Genomic DNA, 12,191 nt, shown 5'->3' with positions numbered 1-12,191 from the left:
ACCCCCTTATAAAAAAAAAAATAGTGGAAGGGACATATATATATATATATATATATATGCTCAGGCGCACCCTCACGGGTTGGATATAAATAACGGAGGAGATTGAGGGTTACTTCCTCCAAACTTTCTCACAGACGATAAATAACATATATATATATATGTGCGTGTGTCTGCGATGTGACAAACCTTCGTAACGGTGCGTGGACAGAACTTGCGGTCGAGTGGTCATAAACTTCCGGGTAACACCCCGCCCTCATAGGCACAAACGCCCCAACGAAAACAGGAAGAAACCACCTTCAAAAAAAATCCAGTGAACCCTAGCGGAAAGGCTGCTTGTCCACATAGCAGCGATGAAATCAAAATGAATGAAACCGTCCAAAACATGGCGGACATATTCGCTAATGAACACCATACGTCACGTTCTGCAGCTGCTTTTGGTGGAGTGAATCAAAGACGCTCTTCTTGTTAGACCACATTTTCCCTCTCTTCTGCCGCACCTCCGCCAGTTTACTGGCCTTGTCGGAGTCGAGAACGCGGCGTTGTACCTGCCGACCAATAGGCTCCTGCTCACGATCAAACTCCGTGCCAGTGGTACCGACATTACGCGTTTGCTCTGTACGACGGCCGAAGTTCTCCAGAAGGTAATCCAGCGTGCTTTCCTCGTTGGCCTCTCCGGCGAAGCGTGTGGCCCACACGCGGCGCTTCTTATCCAGTATAGCATCTTCTATGTGACGATACACAAGAAAGGCATCCTTACCCATAACATTTACTCGCTCCAAGTCTGTCAAGCATCGTGCGAGAGGCTTACCCCAATCTGTTTCTGTGCAAATTCGCTGCAGTTCTTGAAGGTAACACAACACCGCCGCCGTAATTACCTTGTCTGGAGTACGCATAAAATCTGAAAAGCCACACTTTTCCTCGTAAAAGGTCCGCACACGGGCGGCGTCATGGCGTGTGTTTTCCATCAACCGCAAGGCCTCCACTTTCTCATCGCAAACCTCCTGCACGGGCGCTAGCATCCCCCGCACTTCTCGCCATGAACTCAACTCCGACGCCGCCTTCATTCGTTCGGGGTTAGCGCTCAGATGAAACAGGGCCCTCATATCCATAGGTGGAATCTCGGCCCCGTTGCCCAACATAACAGGCATATCAGCCTTTTCCATTAAATCGCGATATAACCGCACCGCCTCCTGGTGTGGAACATCATCAAGTGTCAAGGCACCATGGGATGGGGCTCGGAAGACGCCCTCGAAGGGTCTCAGATCGGGGTCGATAAAAGCACCGTACCGCTCCTTTATTTGCTCGTGTGTGTTGAAGGGCGCTATATCAACTTCCGTCACCTCCACGCCGTCCGGGTCCACGTAGGGGTTATGAGCGAATCGAGGTAAGTGGTCGGTTCTGGCGCCGTCAATAAACCCAACAGGACCCCAACGGTCCCACACATAATTGGGTTCAAGGCCAAGTTCCTTACGGCGTACCGCCCGTTCCAGGTCCATAAGCGCATCACGCATAGCCTGAGAAAATACAAGTGTCCCTACCTGAAGGCCGCGGTCATGCCAGCACTGCGCGCGAAGCGTTGTTTTGTTGTAAAAAGGTTTTGTAATCCCAATGCACCGCCAGTACCGGCTCTCCCTAGTCCAGTGAACGGCAGACTCCAAAAATTCCGCATCATACAGGTGCGGAGCTCCTTTGATTGTTTCATCATGCAGAAGAATACCTATGAGTTCAGGCGTATCGAATGCAGTCCATATAAGTTTCGTTTCGAGGTTGTAGAAGTTGTGACTAATCCTTTGGTGCTCCATATCAAACTTCTTCGGTGTATAAGGTTCGAACCACGCTTTCTGGGGCATGTATGTGCGATCTGACAGCTCTGTTCGATTTCGGTCAAGATATGAGCGAACCGCAATTCGTTTTCCCACGGTGTACTTCTTTGGCACGATGTGATAACTTCCTTTGCTGTAAGACACAGCACCGTCGGCAGTCGCTGAGCCGCCAGTCGTCATCAACCGCCTAGTGTACAACATGGAAACCCTGTGCTCAGGTGGGGATTATTGTTTTTGGGGTGACTGCAATGGAGATTGAGGAGGAGTAAATACGACAAGGGGAAAGGTGAAGATAACAATAACGATACCAAATCGTGGCGATAATAATAGTTTATTAGTAAAAACATGGTTTTGACACTTACGCTGTTACTACCACATGTATGAAGTCCCAGATGCAAACCAACACACGAGCGTGTACAAAACATTATGCCACTCCCTTCGTTCACCGTTGTAATGAGCGGCAACAGCGGCAGTCAAACTACAATAACTGAACTATAGCCGAGATCACATAGTTTCACAGATTTGGAATTCACACAGACAAAAATAGCATGACGACCGGTCTGCGCATGCGCAACAAATAACAAATGGACACTACAAACCGGGCAGCGGCCTGCCAGTCACCACATAAGGAAGGTTAACGCACAGCCCCTACGGACCAACGAGATAACACGATCGTCTATATGCATACGATACACATTCGTGCAATCCACGCCTACATCTTGGTGAAAGGTGACGCATCATAATACCACACTGTTTCCACACCTTCGACGAAACGGAAACGGCGAGAGTAAAATATTCTATTTAAATGTGGCAGGAAGCGCTTCCCAGTCACCACCACCGCGGGGTAATGAAGCGGACAGTATTCGAACACGTATGCTGCCTCCTATTGTATTAACCCGCACTGGTTTTGGCAGTTCGACTCAACGTAATGCATACCCTCTAGGTGCCCAAGGTTTTATCCCTTCTTATGCACGGCGCCGCCTACTTGTTCATATTATCGCTTAAGTGACCCACAGCTCACCCTCAAATTACCAGCTCTTGCTAACAACCGACACAAGGATCCTTACTCATCATAAGGTAAATACTGCAGTAACTGTGACCCTTCTTTAGGTCCACTAAAAATGGATTCGATCATTTCATGAGTCGAGCGGTGTGGCAGAGGTCCCCCAGCACTCGTGGCCCCGTCATTACCGAAAACATTACTTATTAGGTCCAGGAAACTGACATCCCCGTCATTTATTCGTGAAGGCGACTCAACCTTCCCTATACGACTTCGTTCATCAACAGAATGAGGGAACTGTGATGGAGACGGTGATACCTCTTTAGTGAGTTGACTGTTCAGCCCCTTTTCAAAGCGTATGGCATGGCAACGCCCTACCAAGCACACTACGAACCACTCGAGGAACTTTGTGCAGCTGGACGAAGGGTCACCTAATTTGTGTAGCTTGCACGCCAAACGCAACGCAGAGGTAATTACAGCATCTGAAGCCACCCTCACATTGCCGAGTAGCAACTTCTGGAAGGGCCGAACAACCGGATGCCTCTCACCGAAACGTTCCACAAGAATAGGGCTAACACTGAATGTCTTGTGAACTCTTAGACGTTGGCAAACCAGAGAGCGGGGATCAATGACCAAAACGATGTTTTCAACAGTAAAAGGTGAACAAAGAAGCCGTTCGAACCGCCGCGGGTTGTAATCTTCCATCAGCCACTGCACAGGTAGCGAAGAGTGAGCACATGACTCTACACGACCCGCAAATGGTGTCATGTCAGGTGTCGTAGTTGATGCGATGACGCGGCGATCACGCATGAAAAAAGCGGCCAATATCATAAGGCACTTTGCTATTTCAGGGTCTGTGCAGAAAATTACAACACGACCCACGCGAGATAGCGAAAGAGGGCACGACAGCGCTGATGTACCGCTCGTAGCAGACTCCGTGGCATGGGGAGATGAATTCCGCTCTTCCGTAACAGCCGCTTGCGATTCGGGAATATCAGCGTTCGGCTCGGACTTCCAGACATCTGATTCATCTCCACCTGGCTCATGTTCATCCGAATTGGTCCCCCCACTAACGTTACGCAAACTCTCGTGCGCTTCCTTTTCCCGTTGCCGTTCTTCCTCCTCCATAAACTGCCAGTAGTCAGCGTAAATGTCGTCGGCGTCACATTTGAAACCCGCTGCCTTCCCAACAGATCTTCCGTCAGAAAGATTCAGTTGTTGCCCTTTCTGTTGTTGCGCCTCGGCGATACCGTTACAAACACATATGCCGGTACCATTTCGATAAGAAAGACCGTAACCCTCCCAACATGACACGGATAGAAAACCTGCCACGACCCGGCTCGTGAACCGTTCATTAATCCCACGAAGTTTGCGGAGAGCTTCGTACACAAGCACATTTGGATTACTTGAGAAAACTCCCGAGTTGCGCACTGGAGAAACCGCAGGATCATGAGAGGAAGATTGCAGACGCTCGGAGGCGCTTGAAGCTACCGTCACGGATGCACCGCTGCAGATCCGCGGAATTGGTGAAGTGTACGTTAAAGCGTTGGCCAGAATAGCCCCAACGACGCTGTACGTCTCCAGCGCCCTGTCATGCTGCTCAAGCTCAGCCACCAGTTCCTTAAACGCTGCCGTACGTGACAACTTTAAGAAAAACCTTTGTGTGGCCCACATGGCAAAATCAAGAGAAACATGCAAGGCGTAACGCAGAACGCTATCGAAGTTTTGTAGCAACGTATCATAATGAGGTGTGTTGGGTGGACAGGTGATTACTACCGCAACAGCGGTATGCTTCGCCTGAATTGTTCGTAGTTCCCCATTTTCCGAAACCACGAGGGCGACAAAGGTGGAAGCGATTTTAATGCGGTGGTACCGCAGCACACCGCGCTTCCGCACCTGCTCGAACCGTGCGCTATATGACGGCCCACTTCGAACCTCCATGTTTTTACAACCGAAACCACGCGGAAACGCAAGTTGTTGAAGCTTTTGTTGCGCTACTTCTCTTGCGGGTCCAATATAAACTACATTACCATCACAGTACGGTGGGGCTTCTCGAAGCAGCGGTATGCGATTAGAGCAAAATATCGGTTCGCAGTTGCATGGAAACACACTAAAGTACATAGTGACGGTAGATTCCGCTAGCGCATCCGTGACAATATGGCGCGTGGGTGTCACACAGACGCTATCAGGGGGGTTTCTGGACATCTAAAGTCGTCAGGTGCACGCCACCCTTCATCCAATAGTAAACTACACTGGATTGGAACGCTACACAAGCAGGGGGAGCAAAATAATTGTAATAATTGAAAAGTTAAGTGACAATACGGTTGCAGTTGGGGTCATGATTCCCAATCTGCACGTAGTCAACCGAGAAACTCGGTAACAGTCAAAAAAATAATAATAAACACAAGTAGAAACCAAGCAAACAAACTCGGACGTGGACAACACATTATAAGAAGTTTCATACCATTCACAGCACCGCGGCAGCAACAGAAGAAAATAAAGGCGATACGCTGTCAACGGTGGTGCTAAATGTCTGAAGTAGAATATGACAAATTTGAATAAGTTGATGGAGGGGGGAAGCGACAAAAATAAACAATGAAAAGAAATGTTAAAACAAAGTAACAAGTAAATCTGCACACGCTCAATATGGGCTCTGCATCTGTTTCTGTAATTTTGGCACTAATGAGCAAACAAACGTACGCAAGTGAAGGTAAAATCATTTCTGCAGCGACACGCGAAGCTGTGCCGCCTCAATGTCGAACGGTTCCTTCTCCGCAGCGCCCATTGCCTTCCAAGCATTAAAAACGGCGGCTCTGTTACTTTTGTGTAGTTCATTATTCCGCTTACAAAATAGTTGATATGCGGTCGGGGTATTTGTGCGTTGTTTGGACTTTTTAGATGTTTTATTTGCTTTCCCGTCAGGCACTGCGCCCACCGGGGCACCGGGGGGTTGAATTTTCCCTTTTGAAGAACCACTGCTAGATGAATGGTTACTGTTATTCACCTGCGTAGGGTCACCAGCGTGCTTTTGGCGAGCTATACTCAAATCCCCACCACTAGCAGCCTGAAGGTCAACCCCTTTTCTACCTTCCCTGGCGGCCTCTTCATATCGACGGCGGACCGGCGTGTCTGCTGAAAGCCACATCTCAGCAAGGACCCGCTTCCTTCCGCCTGCAGCCCACGTGATGTCAGTTTCTCCCTCAATGCGATTAGCCGCTAATGCTTCTTCTTGTACTGTGGTATCTTGGCAGAAAAGTTCAAAAGCTGTTGTCGGTGTGGGCGATTCGGTTATCGCTACGGAAACACTTGTGGCAGTGATGGGTGCAACTCCCGTAATTGGTGCGACACGCCCATCTGTGAAGGTGAAGCACCTGCCACCACACCCTGGACAACATGCGATTCGTTGACTACAAGAACCACACTGTAGAAGCATCACAAGCTCGTGGTAAATTTCCTCCTGTGGCCTCCTTCGAATGCTATAATGCAGGAAACGAAGAAAATATATCAATGCATCGAAGGATTAAAAAAAAAAAGATATACACGATAAAAACAGCGTCACGAATGTTGCAACGGTTACCTGAAACGAACGATCACGAGTAAGAGCAAATACAAATAGAAGTTTAAATGGTGGTGCAACGAAGAAAATGAACCTGCAATTGAGAAAGGGGTAAGCGAAGCAAGTCAAAACAAAACGCACATTTATTTGTACAGAAGCAATATACGTGTGGGAAAAGATTTATTTTTTTTTTCTTTGTTACGCTAAGAAACTTTACAAACTACTATCATCATCGTCATTATCGGCATCATCCGACTCTTCATACTCATCGCTCTCTTCATATTCTTCGTATTCCTCTTCATATTCCTCTTCTTCATCCCCCTCTTCCGACCCGCTACTGTGCGATTCTGCCACTTCCCTTGCGTCGCCTGGAGAGCTTGGCATCTTGAGATCAGAGTTTACTAAACTGGGATCTATTATACCACCAGAGTTGGGGTCGACATGCTTCAACGTGCCCTTATTGTTAGCAGATTTTCGCTGTGGCGATGACGGGGATTTTGCGTTATCCAACTCCCCCGGTTCCTCATGCGCGGCAGCGTCTGAGCCTGATACGGGAAAGTGACCTTTACACCCTGTTGATGAACCCCTGGCGACCGGGGGCAACTTTCTATTCGGCGTAATGGCGGGAGAAGTCGTGAGTGGTGAAATCATATCATACTGTTCCCGCTCCAGTCCAGCATGTAATAATTTTATCTTTTCAGCCACGCTGTTAGCAGTCGCATCACCTTTCAAAACAAGCCGCACAAGCTCCTCCATCTCTCGTACCTCAAATATCTTGTAATCGCCACTGGCTATGAGGTCATCCGTCACATCCCCATTTGAAAGGTAACGTACGAATGTGGCTGGCCGCGCAAAATGAAACTTTACGGATTCGCGAACGTCATCATCTGTGGGAAGTACTAACTGCAGGGCAGCCTCCATCGCGAGCAGGTTCACTTGCAGACGGGAAACGCCAGTGGTTGAGATAACCTTGTCTCTCAGTTGACTAATCTCCAACATGAAGAGATCGCTCAGCGGCTTTGCCACAGTTAGACACACAAATTTCACCCTCTTTGAAGGGAGATAGGGTTTGAGTAGAGCAAAAAAGTTCGTCATCCGCCTATTGTATGCTTGAACAAAGGTATCGGGAGTCCCTGCACCAGCCACGATGTTGTACGAATGCTCACTCAACTGTGGAATAAACTGAAAGGCAGTAAATCGGGCCTCCACGAGCAAATGAAACAAACACGCCTGCGAAATTGTATACAGCTGATCCACAAAATTCCCGAGGTGCTGCCAACCTTCCGTACCCTCTTGCATTGGCGTTACACCCTTGCGTGGTGGTCGCCGGCGCTCCCGAAACGCAGCACCAGGTACTAACTTATCTCCATCACTGTGCTGACACCAACCCTCTGGCCCGAAAGCACGAAGTAGCAGCCCGCATAGCCATTCTGTGGAGTGACAAAAAAGTGCAAGCGCCACAACAATGCCGTCACCCTGCAGCGCCAAATCTGCAGCGGTCACATCTTCGCACTGTGTCCCATTTGCCGCTCCTCTAGGAGAAATCGGACTGACGAGACTTCCGTTACTGCGAAAAACCTCATTCCTCCTCTCACTCCTCTCATGTTGTTTCTCCCTTTTGACCCTCACATGGTTAAAAAGTTCCCGCATTTCCTCTGGCACAACAACTTCAACATCACCGTCCGCACCGGCACGTGTGCGCCTCGCGTTGATGTACCGATAGAACCGGAAGAGACCCATATCAATCGCTTCGTACGAATCCCCCCGCCTCGTTTCATCACAGAGCGCATCCCAACGAGCCGTGTGGGTGCCATGGAAAGCGTCGTCAAAATCAGAGTTTAGCAGGCAGTGAGATAAGGAACCGCGCGTAATGAGTTGCACTTTCCTTTTCAGAAACGAATTGAGTTCAATCAATAAAGGCTGTACAAGAAACTGCTGTATCTTATCCACTAATACACTGGGTAGTACATGGCAGATGCGTGACAACTTCTGCACCACCTGACCCACATAGTGCACACACGTCAGCACGGGATGAATCGCATTACCATTACAACCGTTGTCTCCGGGAGTAACTGTTGGCCACCTCATATACTCTTGCTGAGTCTTCAAGTGGTGCATATATTGTCTTGTAGACGTTGCAAAAGACGAATTCGCCCTAGTTCCGCCTGCATCCCCTGGGCCTCCCATTGATTCTGTTCCATCATGCACGCCTTGTGGTTCTGGCATTTCTGCTAAGAACTTCCCCAGTTGCATCATGTGAAAGGCACGAAGGCACGGTGAATACGTTCGTTCTAAAAAATCCTGGAAAAAATTTGTCATCTCAACGACAGGAACAGTAGCAAAATAGAGTTTGTAGGACTTCCACCGCTTGAAAAACTGACCCGTACAGTCATAGCACGCCAAAATATTCATTGGTGTAAACATGAACCAATTTCGTAGTCTCGCTGCCGACTTGAGAGGTGCGGCAGCTCCCTGCACCTCGCCAAATGATGAAATAATCCTCGTACCAGCCCCTGAGTGCAAATGTTTCTTGTCTTTTGCACGAACTTGCTCAACTGAAGAGGCATTTACCGTGGAGACGATGCTGAAGGACACGCCACCAATTTGCTCTATTGCAGAAAGCAGGCCCGAGGAGCCATGAGATGATAGCATTTTGTCTAGAGAGGTAAATGTTTCGTTAGTGTGACTGCCGCCAATGCTATCAATTTGCCACCAGCTGCGGGAGGTTGTCCTCCGATGCTTCAGGTTTTGTTTAGATAAATTCACGGCGGTCGCGTCGCTCTTACTGCTGGTGGCCGCATCATTGGAACAAATAAGTTTGAAGACGAGCTCAACAGTATAACTTAGTTGGGATGATAAGGCACACAAGTCCCAATCGAGGTAGATTTCCCTCATATACGAACGAAATGAGTCTTGCACTGCACTGCTTATGGCCTTGCTCAGACGCTCACAACACGCTGGCACTTCTTCACTGCAATCTGGAAATTCCTCCACGGCCAAGAAGGCTGCCGCATTTAGTGAAGTCAGCACGTCGCCCAAGCAAACGGCATTGTTACTCTCACACCTGATGGATCCATCATCTACACTTCCTTGCCTTAGAGAGCCTTTTTTTGACGTTGGTGCGTCGTGCGATGATGAACCCTTCAGCGCCTTGTCGACGTCAAACTTGGCCATAAGTCGCTTTAGAGCCGCTAACCTCCGGCTCTCTGGGGTTTCGCTGCTAACTGAATCCTCACTATGCCGTGAAATGGCTTCAGCAAGGGTACGTACTACTATATCACGCAGTTCATTCTTTGTGCGCAGCGGCGATTGAGTGACGTCCCACTCATGACAAGAAAAGTTATCGTCAAAAACCTCAGATCGTGGCGGTACGTCGGTAAGGAACGGAAAATAGGCCAAGAGTACGACCCTAACAAGGTAGTCTGCATTACGCACGACCCTCTCAAGTTCCGTAAAAAGAGCGTTGAGTAAGGGGCAGAGGTCCCGCTGTTGAATAAGGGCGACCGCTTCATCATGTGAAACAGTACACGACGCAACATCTCGTCCTTGAAGTTCTAAAATCCGAACGGTGGAGCCCATATCGTCATTGTTGCCAACACATTTTGATGACTCAGCGTCTCGCCTCCATGTGTCGTAAAGTGAAAGAAAATTTGCCACGCATTGCTCAATACTACGCGTGGCACCAGAACGAAAAGCCTCGCAACACTGATCGAGTTTCCCAAGCTCCTTCAGCGTCTTAACACACAACGGAATGAAATGCAAGTGGTTTTTCACCATACCCTCATCGCACGGATCGTCTACAATACCGTCTAGGGAAACAAAGTCACTATCGCCATTCTTGCCGCCACCGCCAGTGAAACACTGCGAGGACAGGGCCCCACATGTATCACCCATAAAACTAAGAGTCCCTGCTACATTTTCTAGCGCTCCGTCTGCCACCATGCGGCCCATTAGCTGCTTGTCTGCTTCGCTAAAGCGGTCCTTGTCAAACACGCACCCCATCAAACCATCTAAAACATTCTTGTGCAATGTTTCGAGCGTGTGATTGGCAAAATCCCGCATACTCTGTGTGGCGCGTATGTTCACCATGTCGGGTGACTCCAACCTTGCCTTTTGCTGACGCAGCAACCGCACCGCAGCAAGGTAATGCCGTGACGCCACGAGTTGTTTTATCTCCCTCTCAGAAGCGAGTGCGGCCTCCATGCGCTTTAGTGACTCCTCCATAAGAAGTGCCTTCGCTGCGCGCATGCGAAGAACTTGCAACTGCTCGGCGCGGTTCTCGAGGGAACTTGTCGCCATGCCTAGTCTCTGCTTCAATAACCCAAGCACTTCGTTACTATCCGAAACTGCCAATACGATATCAGAAAATCGGCCAATAGCCTTATTGAACACATCCTTGTGCGACTGAATGTGCAACCCCAGCATATCGTCCAGTCGATTTTGTAATCCACACAGAGGTGCGATCCGCTCATCTATTTGCGCACCGGAGCACTCCGTTCCATCCTCCTTCACAACAATTTGTAGTACGTGCTTCGTAGGAGTGAAATCAGTTGCGCGGAGGTCAGGATCCGCCTCTGCCAGTAAGGCTTCTGTTGCACGGTGGAGATTGCGATCCGCACAACCTAATAATGGGTCTCCCCCGGTAGCATCTTCATCGAAATCCCCACTTTCACTAATGATAGTCATTTCCCCATTGCATTCACCGGTGTTGATGGGAGGAGAACCCGAATGTCGAGGAAGCCTCCAGTTTGCAATGCTACTCGACGTAACCCTCCCTTCCACGCACCGAGTACTTGCAACGTGATGTGGCGTGTTTAAAGCCGAGTCAACACTTAACCTACTCATGCTACCCATTCCACTTCTCGTTGCAGCACCACTCACGCCTCGATTGGGATTCCTGCTGAAAATAAGCGAGCGATGGGGTCTCGTTGTGCTCTCGGTGGGGGCTAATTTGGGTCGCGCAAAGGAAATGGAGCAAGGCGATGTACCGTCTCGGCTCGACACGTCATCATCTGGTGTCTCATCCCGACCTTCCTGCCTTGACCACATTTTGCCTTTGGCGTTACTCCGCAGAAATGCCCCTGCTCCATCCATGGCTCTTCGGTCCCTTCTAAATGTATTGTTATTTCCCAAGGCCGATGTGTCCGCGTTATCATCCGCACTGTCGGTGAAGTTTCTATTGTTGTTATTAGCTGAAGAGAGTGACACAAGTGAGGCGTTCGCACTTACGTTTCCCCTCGGAGGGCTATTGCTATTGTACCGCCATGCCATTCTCACCGTCAAAAGCACACCACGCCTTGACAGAGAGAAGCCGTTTTGTCTGCGGTTATCCTTTCACTTTTCCAAAATAACAACAAAACCGTTTTTGTACACCTGTGAAGTCATGCACTCATCAACAATGTGTAAGTAAGGCAATGGAATTAACACCGCCATTACATTTCAACGAAAAAGAGGAGAGAGAGAGAGAGAGAAGAAACAGCAAGAGGAAATCGAAAAGAATATTGATACCAAAACAGATAACCAAGGATGGAAATGTGCTAACGGATCACAAAAAAAAAAAGGGATAGTAATAATGAGGTAAAATTCTATTAACTCCATTTACGAAGAAAGTAAAAGTAATGAGGAAAAAGAAAACAAAGGGAAAAAGAGTCAATGACACCGCCAGCTCGTCTCCCTTCCCTCTCACCCGTCTTGTCTCCTCCATCACCGTTTCCCCCCTCCCCCAAAAAAATTCAAACATAATCCATACCAACATGGAAAGGAAAGGAGTGTGACTAAAGAAGAAGAAAAGAGGAAAAAGGCAGAGAGAAAT

The 12,191-nt window shown here is 48.7% G+C and overlaps 4 protein-coding genes across 4 annotated transcripts; all 4 read right to left on the bottom strand.

Annotated features, from left to right (window-relative positions):
* Positions 1–398: 398 nt before the first annotated feature.
* Positions 399–2,024, bottom strand: TbgDal_X580 (hypothetical protein, conserved; the record flags this gene model as incomplete). Its single annotated transcript, XM_011778941.1, has 1 exon — positions 399–2,024. The coding sequence occupies one exon, from the start codon at positions 2,022–2,024 to the stop codon at positions 399–401; it is 1,626 nt and encodes a 541-aa protein (XP_011777243.1).
* An 862-nt stretch (positions 2,025–2,886) lies between these two features.
* TbgDal_X570 (hypothetical protein, conserved) lies at positions 2,887–5,028 on the bottom strand (the record flags this gene model as incomplete). The annotated part of the gene is made up of 1 exon (XM_011778940.1): positions 2,887–5,028. One exon carries the CDS (start codon positions 5,026–5,028, stop codon positions 2,887–2,889), a length of 2,142 nt encoding a protein of 713 aa, XP_011777242.1.
* Positions 5,029–5,539: 511 nt separating this feature from the next.
* Positions 5,540–6,256, bottom strand: TbgDal_X560 (hypothetical protein, conserved; the record flags this gene model as incomplete). Its single annotated transcript, XM_011778939.1, has 1 exon — positions 5,540–6,256. One exon carries the CDS (start codon positions 6,254–6,256, stop codon positions 5,540–5,542), a length of 717 nt encoding a protein of 238 aa, XP_011777241.1.
* Positions 6,257–6,592: 336 nt separating this feature from the next.
* On the bottom strand, positions 6,593–11,650 carry TbgDal_X550 (hypothetical protein, conserved; the record flags this gene model as incomplete). The annotated part of the gene is made up of 1 exon (XM_011778938.1): positions 6,593–11,650. The coding sequence occupies one exon, from the start codon at positions 11,648–11,650 to the stop codon at positions 6,593–6,595; it is 5,058 nt and encodes a 1,685-aa protein (XP_011777240.1).
* Positions 11,651–12,191: the final 541 nt, after the last annotated feature.

The sequence above is a fragment of the Trypanosoma brucei genome, chromosome 10 (assembly GCF_000210295.1).
Source record: "Trypanosoma brucei gambiense DAL972 chromosome 10, complete sequence".
NCBI lineage: Eukaryota > Euglenozoa > Kinetoplastea > Trypanosomatida > Trypanosomatidae > Trypanosoma > Trypanosoma brucei.
This window is presented reverse-complemented; position numbering and strand designations above follow the sequence as displayed.